Source organism: Galeopterus variegatus, unplaced genomic scaffold (assembly GCF_000696425.1).
Source record: "Galeopterus variegatus unplaced genomic scaffold, G_variegatus-3.0.2 Scaffold120, whole genome shotgun sequence".
Classification (NCBI taxonomy): Eukaryota; Metazoa; Chordata; class Mammalia; order Dermoptera; family Cynocephalidae; genus Galeopterus; species Galeopterus variegatus.
The window spans coordinates 164,643-179,927 of NW_007726231.1; the positions used below are offsets into that span (position 1 = coordinate 164,643).

Consider the following 15,285-nt stretch of genomic DNA (forward strand, 5'->3'; position numbering starts at 1 on the left):
CAAATAGCCCCTTTTTTAGTTTTTTTTTTTTTTTTTTTTTTTTAGGTTGGATTTAGACAACGGTGGTGACCTGGCTGCCACTAACGTGCCAACTTGTGAATGGTGCTGACCCTGCAGAGGGGACTGTGGGGAAGGCTTGCAAAGGGGGTGGGAGAGTACAAAAAGCAGAGGGGACTGTGGGGAAGGCTTGCAAAGGGGGTGGGAGAGTACAAAAAGCCACAACAGAAAACAGTCTTGAAGTCATGTGTGTCATTTGCTTATGAAGTTAGGATTGGAGAGAAGGAGAGGAGTAGCTGTCACTTCTATGAAAACATTGCATTGGTCAACTGATAGTGGTGCTGGTCTCAGGGGATGCCAGGGCATTTCCATGAATAAGTCACTAGTGGCCAGTTGAAGTGCAGGCATGCAAAATCACCATGGAAAAAACAGGCTCTATGTGGAGGAGTCAGAATTTCCAGACCATCATAAAGGTGAAAGAGGCATGAAATCGATACTAAATAACTTTTGAAATGCTCAACACATTGCCTATAATCAACTCGATTATCTTTAATAAAATCAGTAGGGAGAATGTCCTAATTTCTTCAATAACTATTAAGTCTTTGTTACTGGCTTGGCAGGATGAATGCAGATGCACATTTATGCAATTGGTGTTTAGAAAAAATTCTCCATGAAAGTGAAAGTTTTTTCACTTTCCATTCATCAAAGAGCAATTTTACCATTACTAAGAGAGTTTAGATGATCAACAATGATTTTTTTTCTATTCAAGCAAAAACCTCCAACCAGTTTGTATGTGGGATTTTTTTTCTTTTTTTCTTTTTTTAAATTCTGAGCACAATTAAAGGTGAGTTAAAGCTTTGGTGGAAATCTAAAGAGCATCAGCAAATCTGAGCACTGCTCAGCTTTTGAATTGCTTTTCTACTTCTCAGTTCTTTTAAATGGTTTTCTATGGCAGGAACATTTTTCTTAATTAGTCACAGCTAATTAGTGTTCTGGCATAGACAAGTAATCAGAAATGTCAGAGCTGCAAGGCTACATCTCCCTAATCCTTTGATAATAATTTAGCCTCCTGGGAGGGCCCCAAGCTGCGGTAAGTAGTGACTGACAATAAGGCAAAATTAGGTGGGCAGCAGACCATTAGGATAGAAAAATAAAAAGCACTACCAAATCCTGCTGAGCACCATCAGGCAACTAACTGCACTGCCAGATGAGGTGCCTGTTTAAGCCTGTGTTGTTAATTAGCTGATTCTACCAGACCTGCCACAGATGTCCAGGTGCCTCATGCAAAGATGTGTATTTCTGGGAATGTGCCAAATGACAATTGTGTTCCATGATCACATTTCAAGAATCTAAGTAAGAAGTCTGCATATTTCTTGAAGATTCTTTTGATTATTAAAGAAATAAGATCAACATGCTACAGTACATTTTCTTGTTGAGTTTCTTTTAGGCAATTAGGTACGCTTATCTCAAATTTCTTAGGTTTTAATTCACCAGCAGCTTAGATTCAAATGAGGGCCTTTGGCCTCTGAACGGCGTCTGAACTTGCCAATGCTATTTTGGCATACACGATACATCAAAAGTTGATCCTTTTATAAATTCTTACACTTACAAATAATAACTTAACATTAAAATGAAGATTATTAAATTACAGCTGTCTGGTTCATTTGAGTTGAGAGCAGAGGTTCTGAAGAGAAACAAACTTGGAAGGGGAAAAAAAAAACCCCAGAAAAACCAGCTAAGGAGCAAGTCCTGTATGGCATTTACTAAAGCAGGTACGACAATATAGAGAACAGGTTTTTATTTTTTGTTTTTTTTTTTCCTTTTTGTCTTTTTTCATGTCCGGCAACGGATCGCAACCCTCAGTGTCACGCCCGGACCGGACCGGGACCGGCAACGGGATCGCAACCCTCGGTGTTGCGCCCGCACCTCGCTCAGGCAGTGAGTGGGAACCGGTCTGTATGTGGGATCCGAACCCTCGGTGGGAGCGCCGCCGCGCTCTCAAGCGGCGCACTGTGGCAGTGCGCCACGGGGCCGGCCCGAGAACAGGTTTGCTATGAATAGCTTGGAAGAGGTCAAACAACTTCATTGGAAGTCCAAATACTGTAGGTAAAACAAAGCAGGAATATATACAGTTAAGAAAAAAAAATCTGGAAAACAATGTGTTAATGCAGCGATTAATGAGATGCTGTTCCTATAATACATTTAACAAACAGATTAGCCAAACTTTTCATCTACCTTTAGTACACAATGAGGTACCAGGGTACACAATATGACAATGTTTAGAAATAAATGACCTCAAACAGCCTCAAGTACATTGTTGAACTTATATCAATTATCTCTTTCTATTGATAGAAAAGAAAATAATGGTTATGACATGGGAATAATATTAGTATTTAAGTGTTGATAGGAAAATCATGGTTGGGCATAATGGGCCATCAATTAATGTTTTATATTGGAGTACTTAAAAAGTAGCAACAAAATCAAAAAGAAAAGACTCTGCAGTGGGAATCTATACTAACTTACGTAGTCTATATAACAACTGCCTGGTTCTTTCAAAGTGAAAGATCACTGAACAGAAGAAGACTTTTTATTTTTATTATTTTTATTTTTTGGATTAAAGACCTAGGTACAAGACCTGAAACTGTAAAATTACTAAGGGAAAATATAGGTGAAACACTTCAGCAGTTAGATCTGGGCACAGGCTTTATGAACATGAGCCCGAAAGCACGAGCAGCAAAAGAAAAAATAAACAAATGGGACTAACTCAAACTAAAAAGTTTCTGCACAGCAAAAGAAACAATCAACAGAGTGAAAAGACAACCTACAGAGTGGGAGAAAATTTTTGCCAACTATTCATTCGACAAGGGTCTAATATCCAGAATATACATAGAACTCAAGCAATTATACACTAAAAAAATAAATGACCCAATTAAAAAATGGGCAAAGGAGCGGAATAGACATTTTTCAAAGGAAGACATACAAATGGCCAACAGATACATGAAAAAATGCTCAACATCACTAGTCATCAGGGAAATGCAAATTAAAACCACATTGAGATACCACCTCACTCCAGTTAGACTAGCTATAATCAAAAAGACGGTAAATAACAAATGCTGCAAGGATGTGAAGAGAAGGGAAACTACTGCACTGTTGGTGGGACTGTAAATTAGTACAACCACTTTGGAAAACAATTTGGAGGTTTCTCTAACAACTACAGATAGATCTTCCATATGATCCAGCAATCTCTCTTCTGGGTATATATCCAGAGGAATGGAAATCATTATGTTGAAGAGATACCTGAACTCCCACATTTACTGCAGCTCTGTTTACAACAGCCAAGATATGAAACCAACCTAAATGTCCATCAATAGATGATTGGATAAGGAAACTGTGGCATATACACACTATGGAATACTACTCCGCTATAAAAAAGAATGAAATACTCCCATTTGCAACAACATGGATGAACCTGGAGAACCCTATGTTGAGTGAAACAAGAAAAGCACAGTGCTCACTCATATGTGGGAGCTTAGAGAGAAAGGAAGGCAGGAAAGAAAGACCACAGTAGTGCCGTGATCCAACAGAGGTAGGGAACATTCCTAGGGCTACAAATTGGAGTAGGGGGGAGCGGAGGAGGGGTGGGAGGTTGGGGGATAATTGGGAGGGGACAAAGGGTACAAAAGTAATTTCTGGTAATAGGTATGCTCCCAGTATGAATCTGGCCCTCACATCATGGACAGGAGGGGGGACAATCAGCTTTGTATCTCATGAGTATTCATAATAAATAAATAAATAAATAAGAAAAAAAGACTATTTTAAAACTGATATTCTCATATAAGAGAATATAGACATTTATATATATATATATATATATATTTATAATATCATAGAATTATAAGAAGGCAAAGACAGCCTTCTATCTTAATGGATTCCAGCCTGCATTCCTAACAGAAGCTGATTATATACACAAAGTTACCCAGAGAACATGATTGAAAAAGTACATAGCTCTAAATACATACCAGCAAGTGTATTATGGAAGAAAAGTTTTATCTAGTAGTTACTTTTGCTCATGTTTTGTTGATTTCAACTCTTCTTGGGAAATCAACATGGTGGTAAATTGAATCTTTAAATAAAGAATAGTAGTGTTGATCTTACCAAGGGTGAATAAACTCTTGCATCAAAAAGTTTGGGCACTGGTATGAAACACTAAACTAAAAAATTCTGATCATCACACAAGCCACAGGTTTCTGTGTGTCAGGAGAGATTTCGGGTACATTATGTGGAATCCAGGAATGAACAGGAGCATATAAGTGCAAAATCAGTTTCATTCTGAGGGGCGTAGTCACTTGTAATATTTTCAAATTTTTTCCTTTTATCTTAGCATATCTTAAAATGACTGCTGAACCCATTTGTATAGTTTAGGTCAATTTTACTTAAAATGTTTAATTTAGAGTTTCTTAACTGAACAGTAAGAATTCTTTTCATAGAAAGTCCAGAGAAACCAATCCTTTATAAGACACTATTTGGGTGAATATAACTTATTAACTATGATTTAAGGAATTACTTTTAATTTTACAAGACATCATAATAATATTAAAAAAAAAGTCTCATGAAGATGAAACTCCTTAACAATTAAATATTTAATCAGTTTATAACACAAGAGAATGTTTAATCTGCATGATCTACCAATTAAATACTGCACCCTGATGTGTCTTCAGCAACATGAGAGCTAAAACAAGATTGTTTCAAAGGGACTCAAGATGGGTAATACTCAATAAATGTACAAAGGTTTAGAGAGTTAGGTAGGTTTAGTGTCTATCTTAGAAAATAAGATGTGGATAGTCAACCTCCAAGTGCCTCTGCACTGCAACATTCTTAGCCCTTAAGAAATGACCACAGAGGGTGCTGCTGTGACGGATGTCAGTTTTGACTTCCGAAACATCATCACTTCCCAGCCCTGAGAACCAAAGCTCTCAAGGAATGCACCGATCATCTTTCCTGAAACACAGATACCTGTGGCTTATGCCTGAAAACATGCGAGTGTCCTGAAACCTGAGAGAGCATAGCCACTCTGACTGGGAAGAAACATCATAGCAGGCATTAAAAATAGAGCTGAAGAATGAGAAAATCTTTGTCATACTTTTATATTGAGATTAGACAAATTGAAGATGGTTTTAATTTGATAAAGATTTTACAAAGGCTGCTGACAGTGATGTTTTATATGTTAGAAAAAGGACGTTCGGGTAAGAGAGATTGCCTACAAAACAGGAAAACCTTCTTTTGGCAAATCCATGATTTTTCCAACTTTGAGTTAACTTCCTTTAGACTTCTATTACCCACATAAATCACTTTTCTTAATTGAAAAGTAAATGTAACATGTAGATTTTAAAATTAGCATGTGTCTCAATGACTACTTGGCAGGCAGAGACAGCCTCTGTTTAAAATATCCTGGTCACTCAGAAACACTGAGCCTGAATACAGAGTACATGAGTTGCAACTATTTTTCTAGATTTGGGTTTCAGAGCCATAGCGGTAGATACACAGAAAGTCACACAGCACAGCCACTCTTCTACAGAGACTCTCTTTTCTATTTACCTTCTGCACTTGCTGTTGCTTCTTAGGTGGAACATCTTGCTTTTACCTGACCATCACAAAAGAACTTGAGAATTGTTACTCTGGGATGCAACACCCATTATGCAACCAATCCAGCAATTTCTGTCACCATTCCAAAAATTAAAACCAAAAGAATCATTGGTTTAAAATCTGGGAAGGTTTCAGAAATCATATGGAGTTCTAGACCAACATCGTCCATTTATGTATACTAACTAAACTAAATCTTAAACAGATGGCACAATTTTTTGAAACTCACCCAGACAATCTATGGCAGAACTGTGGGTGGAATACAGGTTTCTGGATTCCCAGTCCAGTGCTCTTCCTATAACACTATTTTATTATTTCAAATTTTGTAAATCTGAGGTGAGGTAGAGAGAGTGTGGACTTTGAAACCAGAGACACAGTTTCAAAGTTTGACTGAACACTTAACAAATCACTTAGTTTCTTTAACCTAAAAATAAAGACAAAATGGGGATGATGGCATCTAACACAGAAGACTGGAAATGATACAGTTAAAGCACATTTCCTGGCACATGGAGGTGCCAAGGAAATGGTAGTGGTGACAGCTCTCATTATTTCGACAGTTTGAAAAATTAGGGGTGTATTTTAAACAAACTCAGTTATCTCTTTTAATACCATGCACCTGCCATCATTTATATTTTAACGTTTTTGAAGTTATTTCTGTTTTAAGCAGAAAGTTTTTCATAAGTTTAACCACTTATGGGGTGAATTGACCTTCGTAGGATATTTTAAATTTTAATATTTCATGATTCGATGTAAAAGTCTAAGATGATCCTATGAGGGAACTTCAAAAAGTTCATGAAAAGATGTGTATTATCTTTTAATTTTATTTTTCCACAAACTTTCTGAGGCACCCTTGTATTCATGCCTTTTAAGATAATACAAATTTTAATCATTTCCCTCTTTAATACTATAGATTAAGAAACAAAATAGTTCATCCATGGAGACTGGAACAATAAAAACACCAGTGCAAGGTGTTCAGCAATCAGATTTCATCATGTTGCATGGCTGTGTAGGTTGTACACTGACACTCTAGGAGGTACCATTCTCATTCCTGGGTGTCACAAAACAATGGGCATAAATCTAGGTTAATGTTCATTTGGGGGCCTTAGTCTGTAGTGCTATTATTTAAACTGGAACCCTAGGGCAGGCCGGTGCCCGCCACCCAGAGAGGCCTAAGAGCTGCTGGGCCCACACGCCCTGAGTCAGCCATGCTGGAAAAGGTAGGCACCACGGGACCTCCAGCCCAGGTCAGTCTCTGCCACTTAGAGACGCCCAGGAGCCACTGGGCCCACACACCCAGAGTCAGCTGTGCTGGAAGAAGCAGGTGATGTGGGACCCCCAGCCCAGTCCAGTCCCCCCCACGCTTCACAGAAGCCTGAGAGCTGTGAGGCCCACACGCCCTGAGTCAGCTGTGCCAGAATAGGCAGGTGCCATGGGACCTCCAGCCCAGGCTAGGTCCTGCTGCCCAGAATTGGCAGTCCCTTCAGGATCCAGGCCAGACATCAGGGTGGAACAAGTGAACTGTGATACCCCCTGCCACAAAGACTAAATACCAAAGGAAAGATACCAGAAATATGAAAAATCAAGAAAGTACATCATCACCAAAGGAAAATAATAACTCTCAAGCTCTAGATCCTATAGAAAAGGAAGTCCTTGCAATGACTGGCAAGGAATTCAGAGCAACAATTCTAAGGAAACTAAATAAGGTACAAGAAAACTCAGTTAGACAATTCAATGAAATGAGAAAAAATATACAGGATCTGAAAGAAAAATTGTACAAAGAAATCAATGCCCTGAAAAAGAATGTAGCAGAGCTTGTGGAGCCGAAGGATTTATTCAACAAAATAAAAAACGCCACATAGAGTCTTACTAGCAGGCTAGAACAAGCAGAAGAGAGAATTTCTGGCCTTGAAAATGGGCTGTTTGAATTAACACAGGCAGACTCAAAAAAAGAAAAAAGAATTTAAAAAATTGAAGAAAATCTAAGAGAGATAACAGACAACCTTAACTGCTCAAATATCCAAATCATGGCTATTCCAGAAGGGGAAGAAAAAGGAAATGGCATTAAAAACATACTCATCAAAATAATAGCTGAAAACTGCCCAGGTATAGGGAAAGACACAGATCGTCAGATTCAGGAGGCTCAAAGATCCCCAAACATATTCAACCCCAAAACATCCTCTCCAAGTCATGTTATAGTCAAACTGGCAAAACTCAAAGACAAAGAGAGAATCTTAAAAGCTGCAAGAGAGAAGCGGCAATCACCTGTAAGGGAGCCCCAATCAGACTAATATCAGACTCTTCATCAGAAACTCTGAAAGCCAGAAAAGAATGGGATGAGATATTCAATATACTAAAGGACAAAAATGACCAGCCAAGAATACTTTACCCAGAAAGGCTATCCTTCTGAAATGAAGGACAAACAGTATATTTCTCAGACAAACAAAAACTGTGGGAGTTCACTACCACATGACCAGTCTTAGGAGAAATTCTCAAGGAAGTACTGGGTTTGATACCTGAAAAACAACCATCACTGCCATGAATACTCAAGAAAGAACAAAACCTACCAGAAAAACAAAAATGTTAACAATGAAGAAAAAAAATAGTTTATCTACCACCCCAAGAAACCAACAAATACAGAAGAAAAACAGAAAATCAGAATGAAACAAAAGATATGTAAGACATCTAAACTAAAATCAATAATATGCTATGAGTAAATCAACACCTTCCAATAATAACTATAAATGTAAAGACATTAAATTTCCCATTCAAAAGACACAGACTGACTCACTGGATTAAAAAGATGGACCCAACAATATACTGCCTTCAAGAGACTCACCTCACCTGTAAAGACACATATAGACTAAGAGTGAAAGGATGGAAAAGATAAACCATGCAAACAGAAATGAAAAATGAGCTTGAGTAGGTATTTTTATATCAGATAAAATAGACTTGAAAGCAAAAACCATAAAAAAAGATAAAGAAGGCCACTCTATAGTGATAAAAGGATCTATCCATCAAGAAGACACAGCAATCATAAATATATATGCACCCAATGTCAGAGCAGCCAGATTTATAAAGCAAACACTATTAGATCTAAAGAATGAGATAGACACTAACATCATAACAGCAGGGGACCTGAACAACCCCCTCTCAACACTCAACAGATCATCTAGGCAAAAAATCAGTAGAGAAACACAAGATCTAAACACTTTAGACCAACAAGACTTGGCAGATATCTACAGAACATTCCATCCAACAACCTCAGAATATTCATTCTTCTCATCAGCTCATGGAACATTCTCCAGGATAGACCACATGTTAGGTCACAAAGCAAGTCTCAACAAATTGGAATTATTTCATGTATTTTTTCAGATCATAATGGATTAAAATTAGAAATCAATAACAAATGAAACTCTGGAAACTAAACAAACACATGGAAATTAAACAACATTCTACTTAATGACATATAGGTCTAAGAAGAAATTAGACAGGAAATCAAAAAATTTCTTGAAAATAATGACACATCATACCAAAACCTGTGGGATACTGCAAAAGCAGTACTAAGGGGGAAATTTATCACATTAAATGCTTACTTCAGAGGAATGGAAAGATGGCAAATAAACAACCTAACACTTCACATTAAAGATTTAGAAAAACGAGAACAGTCCAAACTCAAAGTCTGTAGATGGAAAGACATAATTAAGATCAGAGCAGACCTAAATGAAATAGAAACCTGAAAAATGATAGAAAAGATCAATGAAACAAAAACTTGTTTGTTTGAAAAGATAAATAAAATTGACACACCTTTTGCAAGGCTAACTAACAAAAGAGAGAAGACCCAAACAACAAAAATTAGTAATGAAAAAGGTGAGATTACAACTGATAACTCAGAAATAAAAGGAATCATTAGAGACTGCTAGAAACAACTATATGCCAAGAAATTTGAAAATCTGGAGGAAATGGATAAATTTCTGGACACATACAAACTACCAGAACTGAGCCAAGAAGATGTAGAAAATCTGAACAGACCAATAACAATAAAAGAGATTGAAGCCGTTATCAGAAGGCTCACTACAAAGAAAAGCCCAGGGCCAGAGAGGTTCACTGCAGAGTTCTACCACACCTTCAAAGAGGAATTGATACCAATTCTCTACAAACTATTCCAAAAGACTGAAACAGAGGCCATTCTCCCAAACTCATTCTATGAGGCAAACATCACCCTGATGCCAAAACAGACAGACATACATCAAAAATAGACAACTACAGGCCAATACCCTTGATGAATATAGATGCTAAAATCCTCAATAAAATACTAGCTGACAGAATATAGCAACACATACACAAAATAATCCACCATAATTGAGTGGGATTCATCCCAGGGATGCGAGGTTGGTTCAACATATGCAAATCAATAAATATGATACACCAAATCATTAAAAGCAAAGACAAAAACCATATCATCATCTCTATAGATGCTGAAAAAGCATTTGACAAAATTCAACCTTTGTTCATGATAAAGCCTCTCTACAAGTTAGCTATAGATAGAAAGTATCTGGACACAATTAAAGCCATATTTGATAAGCCCACTCCCAATATCACCCTGAAAAGCTTTCAACTTTTCCCTTAAAAACAGGAACTAGACAAGGACGCCTACTCTCACCACTTCTATTCAACATAGTGTTGGAAGTACTAGCCATAGCAATCGGTGAAGAGAAGGAAATAAATGGCATCCAGAATGGAAAAGATGAAGTCAAACTATCTCTGTTTGCAGACAATATGATCCTTTATACTGAATAGCCTAAAGTCTCTACAAAAAACTCAGACTTGATAAATGATTTCAGCAAAGTTGCAGGATACAAAATCAACACACAAAAATCAGTAGCACTTCTATACTCCAACAGTGAACATGAAGAAAAACAAATCCAGAAAACTAGCCCATTTACAATAGACATCAAGAAAATAAAATACTTAGAATTAAAGTTAACCAAGGATGTGAAAAATCTCTATGATGAGAACTACAAACCACTGTTGACAGAAATTAAAGAAGACACAAGAAGATGGAAAGATATCCTATGCTCTTGGATCAGAAGAATTAACATTGTGAAAATGTCCACATTACCCCAAATAATCTACAGATTCAATGCAATCCCCATTCCAATGACATTTTTCTCTGAAATGGAAAAAACTATACTAACATTTATGCGGAATAACAAAAGGCCACTCATAGCCAAAGCAATCCTGAGCAAAAAAAAAAAAATGAAGCTGGAGGCATAACATGACTTGACTTTAAACTATATTACAAAGCTATAATAAGCAAAACAACATGGTACTGGCATAAAAACAGACACACGGATCAATGGAATAGAATACAGAACCCAGAAATCAACCCATACACCTACAGCCACATGATCTTTGACAAAAGCACCAAGTCTACACACTGGGGAAGAGACTGCCTCTTCAGCAAATGGTGCTGGGAAAACTAGATATTCATATGTAGGAGAATGAAACTAGACCTGTACCTCTCACTGTATACCAAAATCAACTCAAAATGGATTAAAGAATTAGATATACATACTGGAGCAATAAAAATCCTTAAAGAAAATATAGGGGAAACACTCCAGGAAGTAGGACTGGGCATAGACTTCATGAATACGACCCCAAAAGCATGGACAACCAAAGGAAAAATAAACAAATGGAATTATATCAAGCTAAAAAGCTTCTGCACAGCAAAAGAAACCATCAACACATTGAAATGAGAACAAACAGAGTGGGAGAAAATATTTGCAAAATATATATCTGACAGAGGATTAATATCCAGAATATACGAGGAACTCAAACAACTTTACAGCAAAACACCAAATAACCCAATTAAAAAGTGGGCAAAGGCGCTGAACAGGCATTTCTGAAAGGAATATATAGAAATGGACAACAGACAGATGAAAAAATGCTCATAATCACTCAGCATCCAGGGAATGCAAATCAAAACCACTTTGAGATACCATCTCACCCCAGTCAGGATGGCTAATATCCAAAAGACTGAGAATGATAAGTGCTGGAGAGGTTGCGGAGAAAAAAGAACCCTCATACACTGTTGGTGGGAAGAGGAAAGGATAAAGGCTCACAAAAATCAACTACCATGTATATTGATAAGTTAGAATAAAATAAAATAAAATAAAATAAACTGAACCCTTGGGAATGTCAGCACAAAAATCAAGAACAATTAAAATGTTCAACTTATCAAAAAGTTTTAGAGGCCAACGATACTGTAAGTAGTCAGTATTCTCAGGGAAAGTTCCACAAACTTTTTGATAACCTTTCCCTAGAGCATCATTTAGGAAGCAGATTTCATAAGACACGTGAGTTCCTTTTTAAAGTATTGGGGGCAGGATGAATACCTATTTTGCAGAATAATTGTTTTATATAAAAATAGTGTTAATCCTTGGAATTTCTAAACTAAGTGAATTTCGTCTCGGTAAAAAGCTTATCATTCTTATAGAGTTAAGCCCTCCTGTTGTATAGCCAGAAACTGTAGCCCTTGTCCTGTTATCTGTATTAACTAAAACCAGTAAGTGTTAACTCACTGTAATATGTGTGTGTGTGCATGTTTTCTTCAGCTTCTGAGGTTAGAAGGATCCATTTACTTACATTTACTTACTTACATGGGAAGTACTCTAATTACAATAGCAAAAGTTTGTCATGATGCCTGAATAAAACTGTTCTCTTCAATCTTTTGTCTGTAATAGGCTAAGGTTGCTAACAGTATTTATAGGGTCATTATTTTCAACTGTTTCTTGACACCTAACAATATTATTTTAAGCTCCAGCCAAGTGGATTTCCAATAATTATACAATGTCTCTCAGTAATGATCTGTTGCTTAAGATACACATTCTACTTTACCTTTCAACACATACTTGATAACCTCTCATTTTCTAACTGTAATTGAGGGAAATTCAGTCTTGGCTAATTAGGGGCTCTTAGAACCTCCTCATATATGTCATTCTTGATGACATATCAATAGAATTAGGGTCTATTTTTATTTTTAATTAAAGTAATAAAAATGTGCAACTTAAAATATTAGAATGTTTAAGAACATTACAACTATTTTACAAATAATAAATCCAATATTTTACTGGGGATATGCAAAATGACAAAACGTTCACAACCAAAACAAAATTTTGGCTTGTTAAGGGCCCCTTTTAGAAGCAAACCCACAGCCATGTCCAATGCTTAGGTACAGAAAGAAAAGTATACATAACCAGGACAATTAAACTAGTGCATCATTTTAATGTTGACCTCTTTCAATCTACTTTAGTGAGCTCTATTTGTTATTACTGTCACACAAAAAGTCTTTGAAAGAAGTTCAGTGAATAGAGAAGAGTTGAAGTGGGAAATATCTTTGAGGACAAAAAAATTCTATCTTTGTCATAAACTTCAAGAATGGTTAAGCTTTGCAGGAAATAGGTCACCAAGACAAAAAATTGAATTTGTTCACACACACACACACACACACACACACACACACACACACACACACACACACACCCCAAATCTATTTATGATGATCTATTTCCAACAGCTCTACCTTTGATTCCCTCATAGAATATGTGCTTAAGCTATACTAAGAAGAAACATAAAAAGAGTAACATTAACTCAACCTTCCTTTTCTGCTCAACATTTTTGAAATTAACCACATAAGCAGAAAAAGTAAAAGAAAAAGTGGAAATGAAACATATGCTTATAAATTCAGAGCAATACCAAATGGAATCAGAAGTTGCTAATGTGGTTTGAGTATTTTGTAAAAGAGCCAGCTGAATGGATGATAATTTTTCTACCCCTGCAGGGCATCAAAGCTTTTAGGAAATCATTTTTTTCACACATATTAACACTTAGCTTATTAAAACAGATGATACTTTTATTGTAAAATGGCCTGGGTATAGGCTAGAAACATAAACTATGAAAGATAAGATTCATTTTGACCACCCAGTCTGACAAACACTGAACACTGACACAACAGACCATGGCAGAGAGGATGACGTAGCAGGACCTTCTGTAACTGCCACAGCTGAAGTGTCACCATGAAGCCTGTGAATTGCTGTTATGAAAACATTTGCAGTAACTTGCATAATTAAATGCAACTGCCAGAAAAGCATTTCTAAAATGCAGAAAAAAAGTACATAAATAAATACACTTCAAGGCAACTACTGCATTTCAGACTATTGCTATGAATTATTCAAAGTTATGTCACAAGCAAAGTAGTATTTCCTTTGAACTCACTGTTAAATAATTACAAATGAATGACAACATCATTATTTAAATTGACTGCTCTCTTATTCTCCTTTACAGATACTGAATAAGTGAAACATGATGATCATGATATCTAAAACCACAATCCCCCATATCTAGGGGTTGTCATGACTAAATGAAGACTTTGGTACTGATAAAACTGTAATATTATATATTGCAGCACACATTAGTACTTAAGTCAAGATAAAAAATGTTCAATAACAGTAGTGTGACAGATATTTGGCTTTACTCCAGCTTATTTATTTGTTTGACTGAAGAATATGACACTGACTTAAAAAAAACTTTTCCAGTAGGGACAAAATCCATTACATGATTCTGTTTATGGAAGGCTGCAGAGGTAAGTAAAATGATGCTGTACACAATGGTAAAATGATTATTATCTTGCCTGTTAAAACTTTTTGCGACTCTCATTTCAACAGTGACAGTTTTCATGTAGAAAAAAAAAACTAATTAAGGCTTTCCCTCAGCAAAGAAACATAAAAATTATCAACTATATTAGTTGCACAGAAGAAAAAGGATCAGAAAAGGAGAGTCTGCTTTGCAAACATCTCATCAAAATGCAGCTTTTCACTTTGCAGTATACCTATAACGCTGGCATATCTTGCAAGGGTAGCTACTTACATCAAACAACTTTTCTATATACATTTCTTCATTGACCTTTTCTCGAAGAATATCCTGGTTTTGCCGAACAAACATAATATAGGTGTCTGCCAGATCCATTCCTGGTTTCTGTTGTTGGGGAAAAGCATGGGGAATAAAACAGAATCAATCGTGAAATCATTTAATCACACCCTAGAAAATAATTTTGAAAATTACAGTTGTAAAATATGTTCAAGACCAAATCAACAATAAGTACCTTCAATAAATTCCATATCTAAAGCAAATAAAACAGTTTATTACTGACATTCACAATTTGAGGTCATACTTATTCATCATTATTAAGATGATTAGAAATACAGGGTTGTAAGTCAGTAGACATCATTTTTTAAATGGCTATCTTGAAAGGTCAATATGCCAAGCAGAATGAATGAAAGAAATTTTTTTCAAAAGTTTCCCACTTGCAATTATCATGTCCTAATCACAAATACAATTTATTTTTCATCATCTGTGGTTGGTTTATAAATAACATTACTAATGTTAGCTTTCCTTGGGTTGCCTCCCTAGACTACTAGGGGTGCTCAAGGAATACAAACTAAATTTGTGGATTTTCTATTTCTTCTACTCAATATTATCAATACTATCTCAAAGATTTATTTTGTTTTAGAAATGCAATATGACTATTAATGAACGAGTCTCCTATGTAGGGCCAAAGATGTGGATCAGATAACTTTCCAAAGGTACCTA

General features: G+C 36.2%; 1 protein-coding gene across 9 annotated transcripts in view; it reads right to left on the minus strand.

Annotated features, from left to right (window-relative positions):
• Positions 1 to 15,285, minus strand: part of CADPS2 (Ca++-dependent secretion activator 2) — a 506,787-nt gene that overhangs the window by 16,984 nt on the left and 474,518 nt on the right. For all 9 annotated transcript variants that reach the window (XM_008587894.1, XM_008587876.1, XM_008587886.1 and 6 more), the window contains one exon: positions 14,563 to 14,670. In XM_008587894.1, coding sequence (XP_008586116.1) covers positions 14,563 to 14,670 — 108 coding nt within the window. The remainder of the gene's footprint in view (positions 1 to 14,562; positions 14,671 to 15,285) is intronic.